General features: G+C 36.8%; 1 protein-coding gene across 1 annotated transcript in view; it reads left to right on the top strand.

The window, feature by feature from the left end:
- Positions 1–20,800, top strand: part of NOX3 (NADPH oxidase 3) — a gene marked incomplete at both ends in the record, with an annotated part of 35,257 nt that extends 14,457 nt beyond the window's left edge. Inside the window, 7 exons of the mRNA XM_079532745.1 lie at positions 843–972; positions 4,130–4,222; positions 5,590–5,843; positions 9,089–9,251; positions 16,592–16,738; positions 18,309–18,433; positions 20,674–20,800. Of these exons, the coding sequence (XP_079388871.1) occupies positions 843–972; positions 4,130–4,222; positions 5,590–5,843; positions 9,089–9,251; positions 16,592–16,738; positions 18,309–18,433; positions 20,674–20,800 (1,039 nt within the window). The remainder of the gene's footprint in view (positions 1–842; positions 973–4,129; positions 4,223–5,589; positions 5,844–9,088; positions 9,252–16,591; positions 16,739–18,308; positions 18,434–20,673) is intronic.
- Positions 20,801–24,168: the final 3,368 nt, after the last annotated feature.

The raw sequence follows: 24,168 nt of genomic DNA, 5'->3' as shown, positions 1-24,168 counted from the left end.
CCTTCGGAAGTCATTGGTTTTGTGTGCTTCATCCTTCTCAGGTGACTGCACAAAAGCAACAGCTCTCTCAAGCCTTCTTTTCTGTCTTCTGTCTAAACTGGTGGCAGCTGGTGATACTGTCACATAAAAGAAGGCAGCACTTGTCTCTTGTAAGACAAATAGGCAGGACAGGCTTATGTTGTAGAGTCAAAGTGAGAATGGAAGGGAAAATTCAGAGAAACCATGTGAAACAAACAGCGTTTCTCATAAAAATCTTACTTCTCTACCCACAGTAAACACCAGCTGAAACACATTAAAACTGAGCAGTTGAGACTGATATGTTTGGAAAAATCACATCCTTAGCAATCTCAGAAGTAAAGAACTTACAATTTAATATGTTTAGAAAGCACACATCTAATTGCGGTCCTCCAACTTTATTTGCAGCTTTTAAAAATGCATTTAGAAAGCAGCAAAGGAAAGAGAAGGTCTGTCTCCATTAAAGTTTATTGTTTTTCTAAACAGTACCAGATGGTCATATATAGAGGAGGTCAGTGTGTCTGCTCCAAAGAACTTGGAAATCATTCTGATTTTGACACAGAAAATAGAACATGCATTTTCTTTGAAACAGCTTCATTTGTGCTCTTCATTTGCACTGGTGTATACCAATATTATAAAAAATTTCTTGCACTTGGTTGAAAAGTCATGGCAAACATAAAGGAAACATGAAGAGAGAACAATAGTCTTGAAATGACCTGTTTTAGATTGTCAGTTGTCTCCATGTCTGCATCCAAGTACTAGTATGAAACATACACGTGTCCAGAGACATTACGAAGAGGTGTGTTGACAAATATTTTTGTTTTAAGCCAGCTAGTCCGGGGTCAGACACCTCACAGTCTGCTGCTTCACAACATCACTTACTGTAAAGAACACTACTTGGAATGGGAGAAAACCACTCAGTGCCCTTTGCCGCAGTTTTCTGGTAACAAACCTGTGGTAAGAGTATTGTTTGTCTTCTGCTTTTAGCTTAATATCCTTCTTTGAGAGGCCATGTGTCTGTCATAAGGAATGAGGGGGCTGCAGTGTATGATACTAGTGACTGGCACTCAGTGTCATGTTTTGAGAGTAATTGCCCATTTGTGTTCTGTGACCTCCCCCCGTGCACTGAAAAGACAGTGATCCCTACCTCCTATATAATCTGTACAGACAAGTACAGATGGAGAGATATTTGTAAAAGTTTGGTGTTAGTAATAATAATTAATACTTCTGGAAGATTCTTTAGTAAGTCAGCACTCCTTTTTATTTCAAATTGGCCTCTATTTGTGTTTTGGTTCGTTAGTTGAGTTTTGTTGCTTTTTTTCCCTTTTTTTTTTTTTGTGGGTTTTGTGTTTTGTTGGCAGTGGTAGGTTTGTATTTTTTTATTACATTTTGTTTTTATTTAGCATCAGCAATAGCCTTGATGTGCTCATCTCATTGCACAAATATGGTCTCTAGGTAAAAATCTTTTAGGAGTAGAGATACAGAAAATGCAGTGAAACAGGAGAGATAGAGATGCAAATTATTATTATTATTTTAACTAATAGTGCTTTAATATTACTAGCTTAATTACCAAGGGAGGCTAAACCGAAGATAAGATTATGTCCTTGCTTTGGGGCACATACCTCCTATCATCCAGCCTTGATGTCTTAAGTTAGGTAAAACGGAGAGAATTTGAAACAATAAATTATGAAAGGCAGGAAAAATGTCCCACAGAAGGGTGGTTTCACTGCAACAAGATTGCAAATCCACAGGGGGTAATTAAGTAGCAGATTTGTACAGTGTGTCAGATGTCTAGCATCTAAACAAGATCATTTAACATTTACAGTTCAAGATTTAGCTTGCTCATATGCAAGTTTTTGTTGTTTCTTCCAGAAAGAGAAAGCGTATGAAAGGAAATCTTAATGTAAAGGAGAAAAAATTAGCATTCAGTATCTTGCAGCTCTGTTAATGGCTGACATAGATTTTTCTTAAACTAAACTATTGTTAGCCACTACTCAAACTGAATATTAATGAGAAAATGAATGCCTCTCTAAAAATTTCAGCTACAGTGTCACCATAAAAATCAATAGGTGGCTTCACACTGTGAATACAGACACAAACTTGCTTCCAACTGCATGTCTTGACATTCATTATCATAAAGCTAACTGGAGAGAACTTCCATTTCTCTATCTTAAACCTACTTTGCCACACTTTCCTGCATACCCAAGGCTGTGCTTGCAAAGTCACATTACTTCAAATGAATTGTGATGATACCATATGGTACATCAATTGTCTGTAAGAACTGGGCTTTGCTGGATGAGTGCTGTGCAATGGTGTCAGCCTGCAAGCCTCAATGGGCCAAAATCCATTCAGAGGCTCAGAAGATGTGGCAGCACCAGCAAGGCAGGGATTTAGAACTGGGACAAAGGGATAGCCTTGTGCACGTGCAGCTGGGATTGTGCAGTATGCCACTGGAGCACACACTCCCCTGGTCTCAGGTATGCTGAGGCAGATGGGCCCCCCCTCAGCCATCTACACCTGCTTCCTGGCTTCATGTCTCTGCCCATCTCCTCCTACTGAGGGTGTTTTAAACATTTCTTTTACACCCAGTGTATCTGAACTTCTGTCCTCACGGTGTCTACCATACCATCACTGTGCTTAGTTCATTCTCATCAGAGGAAGAAACACCACCTGGGCAGGAATACAGATGCTCTGATTAAATGGCCAGGAGTCTGCGTTGTCTAGCGGCACAGCCCTCCTGGTAGATGCCTCATTGTCCCAAACCAGCCATGAGATATTTTGGATTGAAAGCTCTGTTGCAGAGAAGAAGTGTCGCATTTGAAATCTTAGCTTAGCTGTCACATTAGAGAGACTGAAGCATTAACATTCCTGTCACATGCTTTTATTTACAGGTAACACAAATGGAAGGAAGGAAAAACAGGTTTCATCATTATTGTGCCTTGATGTATGCTAATATATTCAAGATATTTGAGATTAACCACTGTGCACAGACACCTGTAGTATTTAGGGGCAACCGATGCGTTGAGTTTCTGCTTTAGCTCAGAATCTCCTGGCTTATACTAGTTTCTTCCTACTATTAAATCATTTTTTAAAATTTAATTTTCAAAACTTAAACTTGGGAAATTGCTGCTCCATCTTCTTATCACTTTCTAAGAAAGCCACATAATTTTACAGCTTGCTTCTCATAAAAGATACTTTATATTCCCTGTTACTCAGCTTGTGGGGAAAAGTCAATGTTTCAATAAGTAAAGTTACTCTTGATAGTCATATCATTGAAGAGTCGTCAGACAGCTAAAATGCATTGTATGAGTAACTGAACTGCAATAAAACTGTATCTCCTAGGGGAAAAAAAAACATGAGGGAAAAACAAAACACATAAAAAACACGTACTTCGTTTATTTATTATTCCAAAGATTCCATTACATCTAATTATCTAAGCTATTGTCATAGCACATATCTGTACTATGCGAATATTCTTGAATAGCCTGAATAGCCAAGAACTTTGTACTGGTGGTCCACAACAAAAAGCAGAACAATCCTCTGCAACACCTTAAGTAAGAGCTAGCTAATGGATTAAATGGGATTACATCCCATTTCTCTAATTGAATATTTGATATTTAATGTCTTCGCATGTAGTTGCAAAAAACACACAGCTGACAATATGATGTACCCACATATGATCTGATCCATCTGGATTATTTTAGATTTTGAAGAGAAAAAAAGAGTAAGCCTATGATCGGTGATATTATATGCATCTATATGTCTTTAGGTCCAATTATGTTTATATTTAACTCCTAAACAGATTAATCCTTTTGCTTCGTAGTAGGAATGGATATTAAAAGACTCTTCTTGGCTGGAATACAGATGGATATTAGCAATGCTTTTGGACTGTGTCTGTGACAGAGTCCCATATGTCTATTCCATGAGAACATTAGAATTGCTACGGTACCAACTGAAATACTCCTGTGAGAAAGGCAAATGAAAAAAAAGAAAAATCACAGAAGAGAAAGCAAATACTTACATTTTAGGCTAACTTCAGATTTAAACCGTGAACACAACATAATTTTATTGAAGTTGAAAAAAATATTGTTTTTTAATATTAAACTTTCTACAGGCTTGGAAATGGGTTGTGAGTCCTGTGGTGCTGTATATCTGTGAAAGAATTGTTAGATTCTGGAGATTTCAACAGGAGGTAGTCATTACTAAGGTATGTAGCACAGTTGCACGTTTGTGTAAAAAGAAAGTGATTCCACTGCGTTACTTTTTCCCTTTTATAGACATCTACTCCACATTATGATCTTACTTTTCACCTCCAGACTCAACTGTTCTTCCATCATTACTATGGTTTCAGCCAGGTATTGATTTTAGTTTTGCATTTATTCCAATAGCAAGTCCATAAGACTATTCCATATGGGAGCAAGTTTGATTAATGAACTACCAGACTCACAAAGCTCCCCCATCACGCACCTCTGCACAGACACCATTTCTTTCCACAGAACTTAAATGCAACTTACACTGGAGTAAATGGCATAGAGGCCCTCAACTTCATCAGGATATGGTTTTTACTGTCAAATCAGAAAGCTTCCAAGGAGATTAAGGGCTTTATTACCAGGCAGCACAAATAGTCAAAATGTCATTGATACCAGCACAACTGTGCCAATTTGTCCCAGTTGCAAACATCTTTGTGTGCTAAGGATCTGTTTAATTCACAGCAGAGTAAATTGGAGCAGCAAAGTCTATGTGTATCAAGCCAGTGATCAGAAAGAGGCTTATCTTGTGTGAGGGAAAAGCATGCAGGATAAATCATGCTGCTGATTTCACAGGGTGAGTGTGATCTTTGCATCTCAGTATGCCATGCGCGACACAAAACTAACTGCTAAGCTGAGATTACATCTTAATAAAAGTATGCTAGGATTGAACTCCACCAACCCTGTTTCTTCTTGCCAAATCAATAGTTCCAGTTCTCTGTCACCCTCACTGTGAAGAAGTTCCTTCACATATCAGTACAGAACTTCCTATGCTCAATTTTATGGCCATCCCCTTGTCCTGTCCCCACAGACTGCTGAAAAGAGGTCAGCCATGTCCCCTTGACTCCCACACTTTAGATATTTATAAACATTAATAAGATCACCTCTTAGTCTTCTTTTCTCAAGGCTGAACAGACCGAGGATGCTCAGCCTTTCCTCATAAGAGGGGTGCTCCAGGCCATTTATTATTTTCATGGCCTTCTGCTAGACTCTTTCCAGGAGATCCCTGCAAAGGCTTTTGCAAAAGCTTCCATGTTAGGAAAAAGTTAACAAAACATTGATCTGCTAAAGACTTTACTCTGCATCTTATGACTCATAATGAGAGCTGCCAGGTATTATACAATGTATACACTCTCAAATTATTGGACAGCAACAGCACTACAGTATAAAGTTTAGACAGTTTTCTATAGATACTTAAACATGACTGTGCATTCCAATTCTAATTAACTTGAGCTCAAGTACAGATGATTAATAAGTCATCTGTAGTTCAATGAAAATGGTTATTCTTCTCACAGAAAATTAAGTAAAACTTTTTACTATTCTTCAGGTGGTGACACATTCCTCTGGAGTCCTAGAGCTTCACATGAAGAAGCATGGCTTTAAAATGGAAGCGGGTCAATATATCTTTCTGCAGTGCTCATCGATCTCACCATTGGAGTGGCACCCCTTCACCCTCACCTCAGCTCCTGAGGAAGACTTCTTCAGTGTTCACATCAGGGTAGCTGGGGACTGGACTGCAGCCCTCTTCAAGGCTTTTGGAGCAGAGGAGAAAACTTTCAAGGAGTTGTGGATGTTACCAAGGTTTGAATATCAAACAATACATTTTAAAGAGTTAATTTTACATTTAAAAATAAATGTTAACATTTTAATTAATTCTGTGTTTGTTCTTTGTGGCATAGATCATAGATCATAGTCCGAGGTTCAGAAATATGCTATTATGCTAATATGAAAACAAAACCCCTACAAATAAAATCAGTCATGAACTTAGGTCAGTGGCAATCATGAAAACCCAATGAATAATCCAAGTCCAAGTCTATATATATGTATGCACATATATATTGCTATTATTTACATCTCTGCCATCTGTATCTATAGACATTGCAAACTGAATTAAACTGAATTGCAAACTGAATTAAAACAACACTAAAAGCTACTTGCTAGCTATTTTTCTGAATGTTTCCTTTCTGGCAGCACCAATCACGTACCACCCAAATGTTCAATTTGTCCCTTCAGGTTACTCAAATAATTTGTGGCTACAGAAACCTGAGCCTTGCTTCTTTTCATCAGTCTCCCTCAACTCAGACTCTGTCCTAATATATAAAGGTTATCAGCACTCAAGTTCTATCTTGTGGCATCTTAATCCAAGCAAAATGTTGATCTTTCATTGTTGAAAGTCAGCAGGGCTCAGCTGAAGTTAATACAGCCATTCAGACTTACATCTGCCAAGTATCTGGCTCTAAACCAGATGGATTCAAACCATTTAGAAATTTGTGGTCATAGAGGGGATTTTCAGCACAGGAAACAGTCCAGTACAGGATCATTTCTATTACAGTGGAATGCTTAGGACTTAACACTGAAGGAGCTATTTCTACCTCAGAAAATTGCTTTTGATGAGGTGGTTCTAATGAAACCAAATAGCAAAAGGTAAAACTATTTTATGTAATTTAGTGGTACTTGGATGCTAAAGAACATTCCTCTTATAAGCTTATGAACACCATCAAGCTACAGTGGCATACCAGACTGTGGAGACAGAGAAGAAAATGCGTAGTTCTTGCTTTATGTCAGTTAATATGAATTAGAAATGAAAGTTGTGCCTTTGTAAAAGGCAGCTGGGAAGAGAATTTTGCTGTTTCAGTAGAACAGGAGCAGAAATGACCCACAGTGACTGACATCCAGTGTAAAGAGAGAGAAAGAGGAAAACATCATCAAATGTTGCTGGCCATAATGCAAAATTGAAATAAACAGCAATGTTATACATAAAGATTCCTTTTTGTAATTTTGTTAGCATGCTTAATGCCATCATTGATTGCAACATAATAAAAGAATCTTTCAATAGTTAAGCTAGCAATAATGAAAAAACAAGTCTTTTTCACAGCTTTGAGTATCTAAAGATAAACAACAAACTGGTGGCTATAATTCAAAAATAACTTAGCAGAATTAAATTAAATTTAATTTAGCAGAAACCAAGCAAAAGATGGAAGTTATATAGCAACTAAATGATAAGGTAAGGTTCTAAAAATAAAATATGCAAATTGTAATTAATAAAGGAAGATCAAAATAAAATATACATCTATTTTAAATAGACAGGTAATCCAAAGCATATCTAGGAATAGTCTATATCTCTATTTTTGAATCCTCTTTTGGCATATGAAAATGCAGTGGTTTTTTTTTTTGTCACTATTTAATTACCTTCCTACATTCCTGCACCCTTTCTAGATCAAATGACTGGGTTGCATAGCTTTGTTTCTCTTTCCTTGCTTTCTCTGAGTCTTCGCATTAGGCTAATTTCTATAGCTGGGGCACACAAATGCATCCAAACCAATGATGGGATCTCTGTCATCTGATGATTTATGAACAGATGGACTAGACAAATATTTGTAAGGAATTAATTAAATGTAGTTGATCTTGTTTTATAGCATGCAAAGAGATTAAATAATCTCTTGAAATTCCTCCAAGATCTATTTCTTCTCAGTCAACTAACAATGTGAATTGCTACAAAGACTACACTGATCTATGTAGAAGATTTATTTTAAAGTAGTTCTTAGACTCTTTACATGTATGCTCTTAATTCTGAGTGCACAAAAAGCACAGGGCTGGACAATAATTTTGCTAAGGATATATTCTAAAAATAGTTTATTTTGTTTTTGTCTTAGACCAGATGTTCAAAAGTTATTTCTGAGTTGTTGTTTCATTTGCTACATCACACTTGCAGAAATTAAAATGAGTCATTTGGCAAATACAAATGAAAGAGAAAATGTTTGCTAGGATTTCAGGTACACTTTGGGAAAGCAACAATTGGTTTTCAGATCCATTGTGTCCATACATTTGTTTATACCATTGTTTAGTGATTTTGCTTTCCTTTCCTGTTAAAACACTTAATTGTTTCTATGTCTGGATATTTTTTCATACTATCAAAATTGGACTTTTAAGATGATTGGTGCAAAAAAGGAAAAGCATAAAACAACAGAAATCTGAAAGGAGAAAAATACTTTTTTTCCTGCACTTGCTGTTGGATTCCAAAACAATCTTCTGAAGCACTTATACTATCTAAAGATAGACTGGACAGAGCACTCCAAAACACAGCATGTATTTATATTCCACGTTGGTAATGGAATTAATCTGATTATTTAATGATCTTTTTCATCTCCAATGTTGTTCAAAATGAATGCTTTAGCATCAGTAATATTGATTATAAAGGCTAGCAATATAAACAAATGTTTTCCTTTACAATTTCTCCTCTGTGTCAGATACTAAGTACAGTATTACTGCCAAAAATGTATTTCTGAAATACTGATTGTTCTGAAAGAGCTGAGAAAGTACTAGTTTCCTTGCATATGCCTACCGTTTTTCTTACTTTCTCTTTTATTACTTTAATACACATGGAGAAGTTTTCAAAATAATTAATATAATCAGTTTGTCTTTACTTTGATATATACAATGCAGAAAATAAAGCTCTAAAACAGGATGCTTTTCAGTGATTTGTAATTAAATATGCAAATTCCACAGCTAAATTTGGACATGCAATTATATGACTAATCACATTTCAGAAAGCCAGAAAATTGCAATTGCATGCTTAAATAGATGGCCAGGCCCCAGACCCACATGGGTGCTCTTGTTCTCTTGTTTCAGAGAAAAACAGTTGCTTTGCTATTAAGTGACACCCAATGAAAATTAAATGTGTTTGCACGGATTATTCATGCACCAGCTTAGTCACAGAGTTCTTTTATTTTAACAGAAGTTCTGTTTTCAAAACATGTAGCCCAACAAATTTTTAACCTTTCTACTGCTTTATATGTTGCTGATTCTTGACTGTTTTGTTGCTGTAGATTGGTTGTGGATGGACCATATGGATCTGCGACCACAGATGTTTTTCGCTACAGAGTGAGTGTGTGCATTGCAGCCGGGATAGGAGTCACGCCATTTGCCTCTATTTTAAAATCCATCTGGTACAAGTGCTGCAATCCTCACACAGTATTGGTGCTGCAGAAGGTAAGTGGGAAAGTTTATCACTCTATTAAAGAGTTCCACAAATAAATCTATTTTCCAGGTTGCAGAGGCAATTCAGAGTTGGAGACTCACTTGAGTGCTTTATCTTGCCATCAGATGCACTCATTCACTCTCCAGCTGCCTCAGGAACTGTTCTGTGGTAGGTTTTCCCAATTTCCCTGTTATTTCCTGAGGAATAAGGCAGCCCAAGCACTGGTTTTAGTAAAAGCTGAAGAATCATAATTGTACTTGGAGACAAATACATAGTAACTCTCACAGGTAGACACATAGACAGAGCTCAAAGATAAACTGTCCCCTCTCCTACAAAATGAATACTGTGAGGTCATCTCAGAGAGCACTGAAGGCAATGCCTGCTCTATGCCCAGGTGCAGGTCTCATGCAGGCCCTTGGGATGCCAGTTTTGACACAAATGCTGCTTTCAGCACCTATCAGCTGCTTTTCTCACCCTGCAGAAGGAATGAAAAAAGGTATTTGAGATCTGAATGAGATGCATATGTCAAGATGTATGTTTCTGCTTGCAAACAACTTTAATTATTTTCTTGAAAAGAATATACTGGAGGCTGTAAGGAATGGATGGCACCAATGAAGCTAACATACTCTTGATGTACTCACCTGTTATACGCCTTCTGCTAAGGATGGATGAGGCACTACTGAGAGAGGACAGGTGAAGGAGAGATACTCAGTGAGGCAGGGTGAGGGATAAGAAGATAACAGAGGGAAAAAAAAATAAGCTTTAAGCATGTTCTTCTCTATCCATCATGGCTACTGATATCTTGCTGACTTTTCTTTCAGCTTCCTTTAGTTGGTTTTCCAACATTAAAGCTGAATCAGAAATTGCTCAGCATCACACATTTAAGGACAGATATCCGAGAGGGTCAGTACATACGGAGCTGATTGCAGGACCAAGGGGCTGATCTTTTTAAATAAAAAAGTGTTAAAATTGGCTTCTTAATGACAAGCTGCCACTATGAAAGCATCTGGGATTTCAGTAACTGAGGAGATGAGGACAGGTTCAGATTGCCGGGGGGATCTTTGAGGCAGAAAAAAAACACTGAGAAAGAAGGGAAATGAGGGAAATAAAAACGAAAATACGAGCTAGATGTAAAAAGAAGTCTACTTGCGAATGTTTGCATTGTATCAGAATGATCACTTCTACTGGAAGGAGTTCTATCTATGAACATATGTGTGTTACATATGTGTATTATATATATTGTATATGCATGCATGTAAAAACATTATTATTATCATTGCTGTTGTTATCTTAAGGGGAAAAGATGTGAATTTAACTACACACTGAGTGTATAGTATACCTCAGGATATATAGCTGTGAGAGAACCTTGGGCAAGTGTGCCTACAAGGCAAAAGCATGGTGCATTCTTCCAGAGCTTTCTGCTATAGAGTTTGGTTTTCTTGAATTCATGTGAAATGCAGAAGTATAATGATTTCTGTATATCCTTTATCTATATCTCGGTTTCCTTATTGGTGTGGTGGGAATAGTGATGCTTATTTTTCAGAGGTGTTATGAGGCTTAGCTACATCAGTGTTTGTAAAGTATTTTGAAAGCCTAGATGAAAGGTACTGGGGAAGTTCACAGCATTCCTTAAAAAATTTAGTGGTCATTTTAGTGAGAGCAATTAATCTCATGGTTGCTCAACATTTTTTTCCCCATTGGCTAAAATCTTCCACTTGTGGTATAATTACAAATAATTTAATCTTCCACAAAGCATTCAGTGCTCTCTTTCTGCTGAGTACCATAGAAATGTCTATTAAGGAAATAAATAAAAGTTTGTGTTTTGTTGTTTTTTTTTTTAACAACTTAGTTTTGATTTGAGTACAGTTATCATTACACTTATTGAACTAATATTTCTTAGTGTTGCCTACATACAGTTGTGTTATAAATGCTCATAGCTTCCATAATGTCTGTAGCTGTATAATTTAAAAAAAAAAAACAAAAACCATCAACAAAAACAGCAAACTGAAAGGAGTGCACATTTATCTAATTGATTCTTCACAATTAAATAGCCTTAGAGCCTTCATTTCTCTATCTTTTTTTTAGTGATTAAGAAGGGAACTGCTGCTAGAAAGTTTCTTCTGCCTTTAGTTATGCACAAAATGATCTTTTCTTCATATTACTGATATGGTTTTTTGAACCAATTGCTGTTGAAATCAATAAAATTGTACTGATTCATCAGATGCGGTTATTAGCAAATGTGCACTTCCTATTTTACTGAAAATATAGACATTACAAAGAGTCTCACCAAAGGCCTACCTAGCCCCATATCCTTTTCAATATTCAATATTGATATTTCAATATTCAATATTGTCTGTTTATGAGCACCAAGAGAAAAATCATGAGAGACATCAGACAGAAAAATCATATAGCGATACTTCTTTAATGCACACTGCCTTTGAGCAAGTTCAGTAATGTCTTGATACAAGAGCTGCCTTGTTCTGCTTAATAATCCTTAATAGATTTTTCTTCCATAACCTTGCCTAGTTGCTTTTTAAACCCATGTAGCTCTTTGGCAACCATGGCATATTTTGGCAGGGAGTTCAACAACTGTCCAACTACTTAATCTCTTCCATTTTCTTTAGACCAACCATCCCTGTCTGAGGTAACCTTCCACTTTGAGGTCCACCCTGGACCATCAGTTTCTCAGCAAAACATTTTGGATTAAAGGCCTGAAAAGCTGGTCTATCTTAGCTGTTAAATGCAACCTGAGATATCTTTGAGCAGTTTAGGTTTCTTGCTTCAAATTTAGGAGTACGAATTTGAGCCTTTTCCTATATTTATGTGAAAGGCCACAAGCTGCCACTGTAACTCCAAATCCTATGCCATGTTGTATGTGCCTCTGCTGTCACTGCTGTGCTTTAGCTGTAATGGCCCTCTGGATGAATTCACGTGGCTGAGCGAGATCTCTGAACTTTTTTGGTTTGCTACAGCCCATGAGCAGCATGGCATATTTAGGGGCAGGAGAGGCTTTGCAGGAAGGTGTCCAGCTGCAAGTGCAGGAGGGTTTTGCTGTTGAGTGTCTTACGTCTAAGAGACAGCAACAAGAGCTAGGGATGAGGGTGCCTCTCTGGGTGGCCCTGACCTCATCACCTTTTACACCTCACTTGTGAAAAGATGGCTTTGTTCAGAGTCACAGCTTCCTTCCGTCTTCAGAGCACAGGGAAACAGACAGATGATCATCAGCAAGTAATTACTAATGACTTTCCGCAATGTAGAAAATGATTTACAAAATATATTCTTCCACCTTACAGGAGAGAAGGATGAGAGCTCTTGTCTGCTGTACAAAATTCAGAATAGGGGAAAATAAATTATAAATATGTACATATTGCAAGGGAGTAAAGTACTGTAGAAATAAGCAACAATTCAAGCGCCTGCATTACAGATCTGATTAATAGCAATACTGCATCTAACTCAATTTGTGAAAAGAGCACTTGGAAAATTTAAGACAGTTTACTTGGGTAAGCCATCAAGCTGATGAATGTAGCTGATGCAGGTAGGATGGGTAGAGACTAATGAAACATAAATTTGAAGCAGATTTTTAAGTGTTCTAAATAAATGCACAGTCAGTTAATATTATTGGGCTTACAATAAAAAAATACTAGATTCAGAATAATTGTTTAATTGTAGAAATGCACTGATGCTAGCTTTATTCTACAGTTTTAATGAGGATGAATTTTATTGCATGTTTATTGTATTTTAATTATACATGTTATATGCCGTGCTTTGCCATAGGTACTCAGTGTAAAGAAAGGAAGACTCCTTCATAAGCAGCATTTATTTTAGCTTATTATACTAGAAGTCCTTATTGATCTAAGATAAGAGAAGACCTTTTATCCATAGACCAGCCTAATTCACTCTCTTTTCTTTCTAAGATTATAATCATGGTCAAAAATACTTCTTAGAATGACAATCTTTCTTCATTAGCTAATGCTCTCTACTGCTAACATGAAAACCTTAGAGGCAGTGCAATGGATACAGCTTCAGCAGAACTGCACCAGTGATGAATTTAAGGAATTTCTGCTGCTTCAGAAAGTGATATTCTTTCTCAAGGGGACTTTGCTAGAGGCAGCTTGACCTAGTTCAGTCGAACTGGCTGCTACGGTGACAGTTAGGTTTGTAATCAGCTAAAATCACTCCTTCAAGCTCCATAATCTATGCTAGAAAATAGTTCTCCATTTTCAGGACCATGCTACCTCAGCTCATCAGCTAGCTTTTCTTTCCCCTTCCCTGAATGTGCTTGGTGCTCAGCTCTGCCTATGTGCTCCCAGTTGCTACCCTGAACACAATTAATTATTTCTTTAGTAGCACACGCCTCCTTTCCATACACAAGTACTAAATACTTATTTGTTTAGAAAGAACTGCTAAAAATACTTCAGAAATAAGACGATCGAGTAGAGGTTGGGGGAAAACGTTTCTCACTACAAATCTACAGCCACAGTGTGATACAGACTGACAGCACTCAGTGGCATCATTTTCAAGATGCTAAGGATGTCCAACAAGCAGGGACTTTAGGATTTGAATATAAAAAACTAAATAAATGTTAATGTTACAAATTATGTATTTCTGCTAATTTAAATAACGCTGTTGTTGATTACAAAAATGAAATGCTATGAAGTCAGCAGGCTTGCTTTTTCATCTTAACCTATGCCATTGCAAATCAGGAGCAATCCCCCTGCAAAGCAATTTTTTAAGTAAAACATTGAAATAGAACAGGAAAAAGCAAACAACCAAGATGATTCATACTAAAGTTCTGCAGACAATCCTATTTCTGGACTGTAGGTATCCTGCTTAACCGTGAATGCTGTATCTTTTCCTCCTAGGTTTGTACTTTGTTTATATTTCCTACAGAAACGACAGATAGACTCATATAGCATATTCAGATCTAAGAAACATCTCAAATCACTGTTATGCTCTCTCACCAAATCTCCAGTGAAGCATAGTTTTACCACATTTTTCTTCCAGCATCTTACCTGAAGTCTGGCAATTTGGTTTATAGAAACTTTGGGAAATATCCTTATAACTTTCTGGTTTCTTTTCCAATTTTTGCACTTCTGAAGCATTTAATATGAAATATTGTTTCATTGATCCTATGGAAATGGGCTACAATTTCCAAATTTTCACAGTTCCCCAGAATGATTGAGGACAGACCTTAAAGATTGCCTTTTATACTGAGGTATAATAAAAGGCAGAGAAGCCTGGTGAGCACAAATAGAGAAGAGTTGAAGGAAGTTAAGGGAATTTGCAACAATATAAAAATCATGGTTATAATAAAAATAGTGTCAACCATCTCTTCATTATAGTTTTATAGCTGACCTCCATGTCATTCCTTTATCACCTGGAACTGCATATCTTTAAGCTTTCCTCATGCTTGTGAAGTATCCCTTTAGAGGCACTACTTAAATAATTACACTCAAAATTACATTGCCCACAGAGGCTCATTTTCTATGAGCTGACAAGATGACTGACAGTAGTCAGTCATTGTGTCCTTAGCAAAGAAACAGACAGGGAAACAAGAGCTTTTTCCAACACTGATCCTTCTTCCCAAATTTCTCTATGCTACATATCCTTGTTTAGCAATTTTCCACGTTGTTTTTGCCTTTTCCTTTTTCCATGATAACATAAAGATGCAAACAACATCTTACATTCAGTCATACTGCTTAGCCTCCAGATGGAGAAGCATTCATTTCCCCAAAGAGAAAATTTACATTAGCTTTGTTGTCCTTAAGCACATAATGGAAGTGTACGTGACAGGGAAGAACTTTTAGGTCTTCAAGTTAGGCTTCACAAATTCTCCACTCAGTATATGCAAACCATGTTTTTTCACAAGATTGGACCTCAGATTTGTTACAAGGACATAATAACCTTGGAGATATATGCAGAAGACTCTTGAATTGGAGAACTCACATTGCTTCCAGATGTTTTTCCCTGTGTGCATCTGTGCTTAGGATACTGGATGTTTGGATGTCTGGTACCCTCTGATCAAATAAAAAGAATGATGGATTGCATAGCAAAAGCTATAGAACCTGAGTAATAAGAATGATAATCAAATTTTTCTTATAATTGTGGTGCATCTGAGCATCACAATAGTGCCTAGCAGACTCCAGACACCATACATTGTTAATTAATTAAAAGATACTTTATATGCAGTTAAGATAATTGACCACAATAGATTACACATTTTCTGGAGAGGTCATAAATGTCCCTGGACCACCTGAATGTAAGTACTGAGCAGAATATGGGTTTAGGGGAGTCTTATCTGATCCACCTGAAGATGACATGGCAAGGATTCTTGAAATAGAAAGACTCATACTCATATGAATGGCAACTGACCATCTGGTTTGAAAGATATGATTTCCCATGCAAGCATTTCCCTTTACCAGGTTCCCAATAAATAAGAAACACTCTAGTTTGTTTGTGACTGTTAGTGCAATGAAGGAATATATAGAAAAAAAAGCCACAGAAATTACTAAGAAATGGAAAAATTAGCCTCTTAGTAACAGATTCCAGGAATGTTTGGTTTGCCAAAGAGAAGATTATAGGACAACTTGATTGTAGCTTCTAATTTCTGCCTGGGGAGCAAAGCTTTAATAACAGATTCTCCACTCCAACATACAACATTAAAAAAATATCCACCATGTGGAAGACGAAGCTAGAAAAGTGTGGATGAGAAAAACTATTTGAATTTTTCATAGGTCTTTAACCAATACAAAACTACATCCTGGGACAGTAGTTCATTAGACCTCCTTGGCAACTTTAAAATGACAGTTTAATGTTTTTTCTAGAAGTTATGAGCTCCAATTTAAACCAGACATTCTTTAAAAAAGCAACTAGGTATGTTCTCTCGGCTTTTTTGTACAGTTTTTTACTTGAATTACGTAACTAATACCTTTTGACTACATCTACTGTTAACCTGTGGCATCTTGAGAAACAAGAATTCCTTGCTTCAGTGCTGAATGAAATTGAAATTCCCTTTATACTATAACTGAAAATCAATATAAATTTCCAAAGGATAATAAAGTTATTTACAAGAAATGCAGGACTAGGTATTCTATGTTAAATTAAGAAATACTGGCAGGGGAAAATAGGAAACTTGTACACTTCCTATCTTTGCTAACACATGAATGCTCAATCTTGAAGATGAAAATAAAATTTTGTACATGATAGAACGTCTACATCTCTGAAAAAATGTGTTACTATGTTTAAATTCATAGTGGAGAGTTGTACACAGTGTTTAATAGCTCGTGCTAATCATTAGGAAGTTTCATTGAAAGTTTTCTTCTTACTAAATCTCTTTATTTTTATCTCACAGGTTTATTTTTACTGGATTTGCCGAGACCCATCCACATTTGAGTGGTTTGCTGATCTTCTGTTCCTTTTGGAAACAAAAATGATTGAAAAAGGGAAAAATGATTTCCTAAGTTATCACATATTTCTTACTGGCTGGGACGAAAGTCAGGTAATAATGAAACTCTTATGAGTCTGACTTAATGTACCTTGCTCTTCCAGTATGGTGACAGAAGGAACAGGAACAGCTGAATGAATGACGGATGAAGCAGAGAGACAAAGAACTGTAAATATAAAGACACCAGGCTGTTTCCCTCTCACATTTAGAAAAACAGGAACAGAGAAAACAAGCTGGTGATCCTTCTAGTACAGTATGTTGTCTTGTGTAGCCCTGGCTAGCAGGTGTTCCAAAAAAACAAAAGTGCAGAGAGCCTCTGGAATCTTGCGAAAGGCCATTTTGTCCATGTGTCTTTGGAACTTTCTTTAAACAGATTCTAGCATTTTTTTGCACTGAACTATAAAACATCAGATAATTTTATTATTTTTACTATATTTTATGTTTTTTGTGTATGCATCCAGCATAATTTTGAACCCTGTTGCATTCAAAGTGCAATTCAAAGTGCATTCAAAGTGCATTCAAAGTGCAATTTTTTGCAAAAAAAAGCTATTGACCAATTAATACTGTTTGAGAAGATATTTTCTCTGATTGCCCTTAAATTTACCATCCTATAATTTCACTGGATCATCTTACCTAGTGGCACTTAATCTTTAGAGTAGGTAGCTCTAATTCAGCTTATTTAGTCCTTACCTAGACCTAAATGAATTGATTATTTCTCTCTGATTCTTTTTTTTCAAACCAAACTCAGATCACACTGTGATCAAAGTTAGGCATCTGTCAAAAACTCTCACAGGTATCTCTTTACTCTACTATTTTATTTCTTGCTGTCTCCACTGAATGTAAGGATTGCGCAGTAGATATTAAAAATTAGGGTTCCCGTCAAGGAATGAGGTATGTACACAAAATTCAGAAAAATCTCTTATTGTAAAGTATATAGCAGTCATAATAGTCTGTTTATTAGATTAGCAATATCACAGGGTATTACCTAAAACAAGTTTTGAAAGAAGCTATTCATGATCTTAACAAAGCACAAACCTGCCCTCACCTTCCAGCTGTCAACATTTTGCCTCCCCCTTGAGCAAATATCAGACCAAAAGTCAATTAGGCAGACAACTATTCTTGCTGAGACGGCTGAGTCTCTTCACTCACATGCTCTGTCAAGCTACCTCCTTCCCTTCACACCCTTTTGTCCTGTCAGCACTGCCTTATTACCCTGCGCTGTTCCTTATGTGATTCAGGAGAAATCTTAGAGCTGTGCTGCTTGCCCACCTATACTGGTGCTGTTCCTGCTCCTGGAGCACCCCAGGACTGTGGAGGGAGAGCACTGTTTTTCAGTGGCTTCTTCTCAGATCAAATTAGGCCCAGGTATTAAAACCAGGTATTTGATCCCTACTCATATCAAACATTTAGTCACAAGAAGATGAATTCCTTTGAGGTCACAGACAGTTTTTGACTTTTTTGTATTTCTGCACTACTATCTCCTTTCCTCACTGTCTTTTGATAATTGTACTTTTCTTTATTAATACTCCTGTCTTTCACTGAGAAGCAGTGTTATTGCTTTCTCCTATTACTTTGAGTACACGTTATTGATTTTAAAATTATTACATTGCAAATTTGTCTTTAGGCTACTCACATAGGCCTGCATTATGATGAGAAGGTGGATGTAATTACCGGTTTGAGGCAGAAGACCTTCTATGGAAGGCCAAACTGGGACAATGAGTTCAAGCAGCTAGCTGAAAACCATCCTAGGTAAGGCAGGTTGGCTTCTAACCTTGTTAGGTAACTCGTCTCTCAGCATAAACAGTGGGAGGAGGGGAGGGCAAACCTTTCTAAATGACCCTTTTAAAATAATTTAGTTTTTTTGCTGTGTGGAAAGAAGATTTATGCTTAATGAAGCTTTTAATGAAGAAATCTCGGAAAGAGAATGCCAATAAAATCTAATTTTTGGACAAGAAAATCTAATATTTAGAAGTATTTCAATATCCTGGCCTTTGTCCAGATATAATTGAAACACACAATCCAATTACTGTTCTGCACAAAGGACAAAGTAGCATTAATTTCCCTTGAAGATGGTTATTAAAGAGATAAACTGTGATTTTTTTCTTATGATGTCAAGGATATGTTTGTTCACTGAACATATTTGGCTACTCTTGCAAGACTATGCTGTTCTGTTATTAGTTCATCTCTGCTGGCAAAGACAGTTCATTTGAACTTGGTGGATTCACTAGTGGCCTGAGAAAAGCTTCTTTGTTCCTGAAAGCCTTTGAAGCAAGAATTTGAAATATTTTGTGTTCGGTGGTTGAAGATTCCAGAATACTTGGGACTCTTTATGATTTCCAAACATTTACCTGCTAAAGCAAAATAAAGGCTTGCACTTGAGAGACAGAGATACAAAAAGAAAAAGAAGAAAGAAAACTTTCTTTTAAAGATGAAAAAGACTCAAGAAAAAGCTGAAAGGGAGGAGATCAAAGAGAATACAGTAAGCTACAAGAATACCATAAAATTGCAAAAATAACAGTAATAGAAAAACTATTTGATAGAGGTCAAAATAAATACAATCAGGAAATAAGGAAAGATTAAAAATAGAAAGAGGCCAAGGGTAGAAAACATGATTTTTGAAAGACCTTTTATACAGGTTCTGCTGTAAAAACAGAGCTTTTAAAGTTATAGTTGAAACATAATCATTTTGTTACTTTTTAAGTACAGCTGAGAAAAGTCTGTTTTTCTGATGCTCGGGGAAGGGGAAAGGTATTAACTTTCCACACTAGATCTTGTGATATTTCCTTAGAAAGCCAGTGCTAAGTGGCAGAAAAATCTGTATTTGCTTCTGAACATAGATGTATGCATTACTTGTCAATTTTGACCTCTTAAAGAAAACACTGCACTCCTTGTGTACACTGAATCACAAAAAATATCCTACCTTTCCTTGCTCTGAGTTACAGGAGGCTCAAGAGTTTATACTGTGTAATAGAACAATTAGCCTGTATGAACAAACTATATTTTGAGTTCCTACATCTAAGTCCACCAAGTTTCCCATTGTACAACAGAGTCTTTTGCATATTAATGGGAGTACACCACTGCAAGTTGAACCTAATGTAGTCGAGAACCAGAGCTATATGGACACTACTTTTGAGGACTATGGCTACGGCTCCAAAATCAGATCTACAGCCACTCCTTTAATGGAGCAAAAACCTTTTGAAAATCACATTCCCTTATCACTTACATTGTGTCTAAGTGGATTCAGCTTCCCCCAGTAGCACAGCATGTGTGCATATCTGTGTCCACATATATATGTTTCAAAATAATATGTGCTGTATACTTATAAGCCAGTTCTTTAAAGCACTCTCCAGCAAGGAATCATGTTTCCAGTTCTTTGTAACACGCTTGTGCACTTATCAACAAAATGTTTGTTGTCACGTTCTTGTTGTTTTATGAGAACTGTTTACAATTTTTGTTTAAATCTGCCACTTAAAAAATTGTCCACAGACAGTAAAGCATTAAAATAAATAAGTGAATAAATAAAAACTACAAAGAAACAAAAGAAAAACACCCAACCAAAGAAACATGCAACAACAGCAAAACAATGACTCAGAAATAGCTGAGAGATTTATGCATTTTTAGGGAAACAGAAGTATTAATTCGTATGGAGAAAAAGCATTCCAAATTTCCAGCCCAAACAGATGTTTGCTTTTCTCAATCAAAAGAGTATGACAATCAAAACCAAAGAACCATGATTTAAAATAATTTGTGACCTCCAATGCAACTATCCAAATAAATAAATCAATATGACATAATAAACGCTGCAGTGTTACAGTAATTATACTGTAGTACTTTGTGATATTAATACAATTTTTTTCAAGTGTATTTCTAAAAAAAATCAATTCAAAAGCATCATTTCAACTGATACAAAGCTCGAGGCTGTCAAAAGTTGCAGTTTATCCATTTTACTGCTTTTATGTTTTTTTTTGTTGTTGTTACTGTGATTACAGCAATAGCATTGGAGTATTCTTCTGCGGACCCAAGAATCTCTCTAAGACCCTTCAAAAGATGTGCAACTCATATTCAACAGTTGATCCAAGAGGAGTTCAATTTCACTACAACGAAGAAAGTTTCTAGACTGTACTTCTCAACTCTCTAATAGATATTACCAAGTTATACTTTTTTCTTCACATTCTCCTGTACTCTATCCATTCTGTGGCATTCAAGCTGTAAACTGAAGCAGCAACACTGACTTTAGTGGAAAAATACCATCCTATGCCAACTAAAGAATTGAATGCAATCCTTAGCATTTCCTTCAAAGAACTGAAGGACCAATTTCTAATTGCTCAGTCAGTGATGCAGTGAATCCAGCCACATCTGTTTGAAAACACATACAAATCACTAAACTTTGAAGAAAAAGGCAAGAGAGAAAAGGAAATGAAGAACTGCACCTCACTGTTATGTGTGATCAAACTACTACTGCAGGCAATACTATCATTCCTGCTGTTTAAATCATGCCCAGCCATTCAAAGCATTTTCCTTCCTGGTGTTCTGATCTTGCACTTCTAGCCTCCAACTGCGCGCACATCCACATCACCTTTTGTGTCATAGCGATACTGTTTAAATATACACTTTTCAATGAATTCCTTTTGACCTACCAAAGCAGGCAACATTTAAGCATGCTGTTTCTGCAGAGGTACTGGCAGAGCATACCATAAGCTAATATTTTCTGAAGGTTAAGGAGACTGTAGAAATTTTGGCACTCAGCAAACGCATGTCCTGAGAGAGGTAACTGGAACTGTGGGAAAAAGTTTCGTGTGTCCTTTAAATGCTACACTGCTTCATGAGCACTGAAGAATGGACTGCAGAAAGCTATAGAATCACGGGTATCACAGATTGGCTGGCATGGAAAGCGATCTCTGGAGGTCATGCGGTCCTGGGTCATGTATCCTTTCTTTCACTTCTTGTGCACTTTGTTTTTGTGGTGTTTTCTTTTTTGTGTGTGTGTCATTCCTGGTTCATAAGTGTGAAGTCCTGCAGAGTGCCTGTCTTAATTGACCTTCAAACACTTTTACCTACTAATCTTGATCAGCTCACAGCTGGCTTCTCATTCACCCATCTACCCCTATGCAGGCTACATGTATTCCTGCCATTCTCACTCATAAAGGGCAACTGCCCAACTCACCACAGCAGCCTGTCTTTCCCAAAAAGCCTGCAGCCATCCATTGCAGCTATATAGTCATATGTACTATCATACTATGCTCCCAGGGAGATCATAGCCATTCAACAACACGGAAGCCTCTAATTCTTCATGTGTCCTTCCTATACCATGAGAGCTAGTAGGCAGCACTTCAGAGGGGTATCTTGCCACATGGGTTTTACAGAAAGGGATGAGAACTTTTTTTGTCATGCTATCCTGTCAGAAGTTACTTGTTCACGTGCATACATTTGGGATAGGTTTGCTTCTGCCGTGTTTTGTACCTGTTAACACTGTCTCACACACTTTGCTTGTTGTCTGCAATTCCTCACTTGGCTATTGGTCAGCTGCTCTCACCTGCTGTTCCCATTTCAAAACTCTCCTCACAGGCTGCCTAGGGAGATGGTGGAGACACGATCCCTGGAGGTGTCCAAGAAATGTGTAGATGTGGTACTAAGGGACGTGGTTTAGTGGGGAAGTATTTGTGACAGGTAAACAGTTGTTCTGGATGATCTTGGAAGTCTTTTTCAACCTTGGTAATTCTATGGCTCTACAATTCAGCACAGTTAAGCATGTAGAACACCAAATTATTTTAGAACTAGGGAGGAGACAATATTAAAAAATTCATGACTTACGTAAGCTAGAAAAACAAGAAATGTATTTCCTTACCTCACTCCCCCAGCACAGAAGTTAGAGAAATCTATACTCAAGTTGGAATAAGGCATAATGGAGTTCACTAGGATCATGTAATGCATTTCTCCAGCCACACAAGAAAAGTGGAAGCTAGAAAACATCCTATGTATGTCAGCAGTTGAATAAGACAAATGACAACATTATATATGTACACATACACACACAGGAAATGCCCACAAGAGGGGACATGGCTGTATAGGCAAAAGAAACAACAATAAAAATTGTGTCACAGAGAATTACAATATTATTCTACATCTCTTCTATTAGGATATACAGTATGTGTGAACTGAGCTTGATACAGTCTTATTATTATTAAGTTTAGGGTAAGGCATCTTTATTTTAAATTGCTGAAGTTTTCTTAAATGCCTGCCTATGTGAAATGATTAATGCGATGCATACTGTGTAGCAGTAAAGTGAGTGGAGAATTAGAGCCTCTGCCAGTTCACCTACAGGCATTTATCTTTCATTTTTTTCCCTGGTGCCCGTGCTGAGCCTCAGGGTAAGCTGACACATTTTTTAATATAAATTAAGTTTCTTTTTTTGTGTGTGTTGAAAATCTTGAAGGAAATGAGAAATGTGTGTAGGCACCAATACCAGCTGCCATTGCATGAAAGAAAGAGGTGACAATTTCCTGCAGATTCTGAATGATTGTTTTAATGGGGTTGGATTGGAGGTAACAAGCACAAAGATATTGTGCTGCCAGAAAAACAGGATCTGTTCTACCCCTAGCCTCATGCAACAAGATGCAACATTTAGCTTCTGGCTCAACATGGCATCTCTTCACTGCTTTGATTTATTCTCACTTTTGCAAATCACTGTGGCATGCTACAGGAGATGCATTTAGAGCCCTTGTTATAGTTCATTGAGTAGTACTGCTGTTATCACCACCAGAGGAAAATTTCACTTGTATCAGGACCGAGTGACCTAGAATAAAAGAAAAATAATAATAATAAAAAAAAAAGAAATGAGGAGATTTGTTGAACCAGGATGATACTGCATTTAGATTGAGTGAAAATCTCTTTATTACAATTTAAATCAAAATGGAAACTAGGAAAATTTGGCTTCCTGCCTTGTTTTGAATAACACTGAACGCACAGCAGTGATGATAATGTGAGTGCATGTGTAATGACTCTATTATTATGTTTATATATGGAAACATCATTCACTGTCATGGAAAATGAAAGATATCTTCATGGATTTCTCTGTTCAGCTTCTTCAGCAGGAAGTGTTCAGCACTTCTTAGGACAATATTAGTAAATAAAACATAGTCATAACAGCACACGTTTATCACATCCTGTGACAGAAAACTAATCATAGACAAGGATCATAAATACGTAGATTAATTACTTTGGCTCTCACAGTAGAAATAATGGTATTACAATAGTAAGAGTTGTGTTATGATAATTTATGCTTATTTATTAGGAAGTCTAAGTTGAAATATATGATTTTACATGTTTTGGGCTTCCCTCCTTTCTTCCTTCCCCCAAGTTATACACGTAGTTGAAATTAAGCAAGTTTGTGCCTTAGTTTACAATGGAAGATAAAACAGAAGCTACCACTTTCCACACTATGTCCATCATATGGGACGTATATCATATCATTACAAAGATGTGCT

Source organism: Tetrao urogallus (assembly GCF_951394365.1).
Source record: "Tetrao urogallus genome assembly, chromosome: 2".
In the NCBI taxonomy this organism is placed as follows: domain Eukaryota; kingdom Metazoa; phylum Chordata; class Aves; order Galliformes; family Phasianidae; genus Tetrao; species Tetrao urogallus.
Note: the sequence above shows the minus strand (reverse complement) of the source record. Positions and strands in the feature narration are given on the sequence as shown.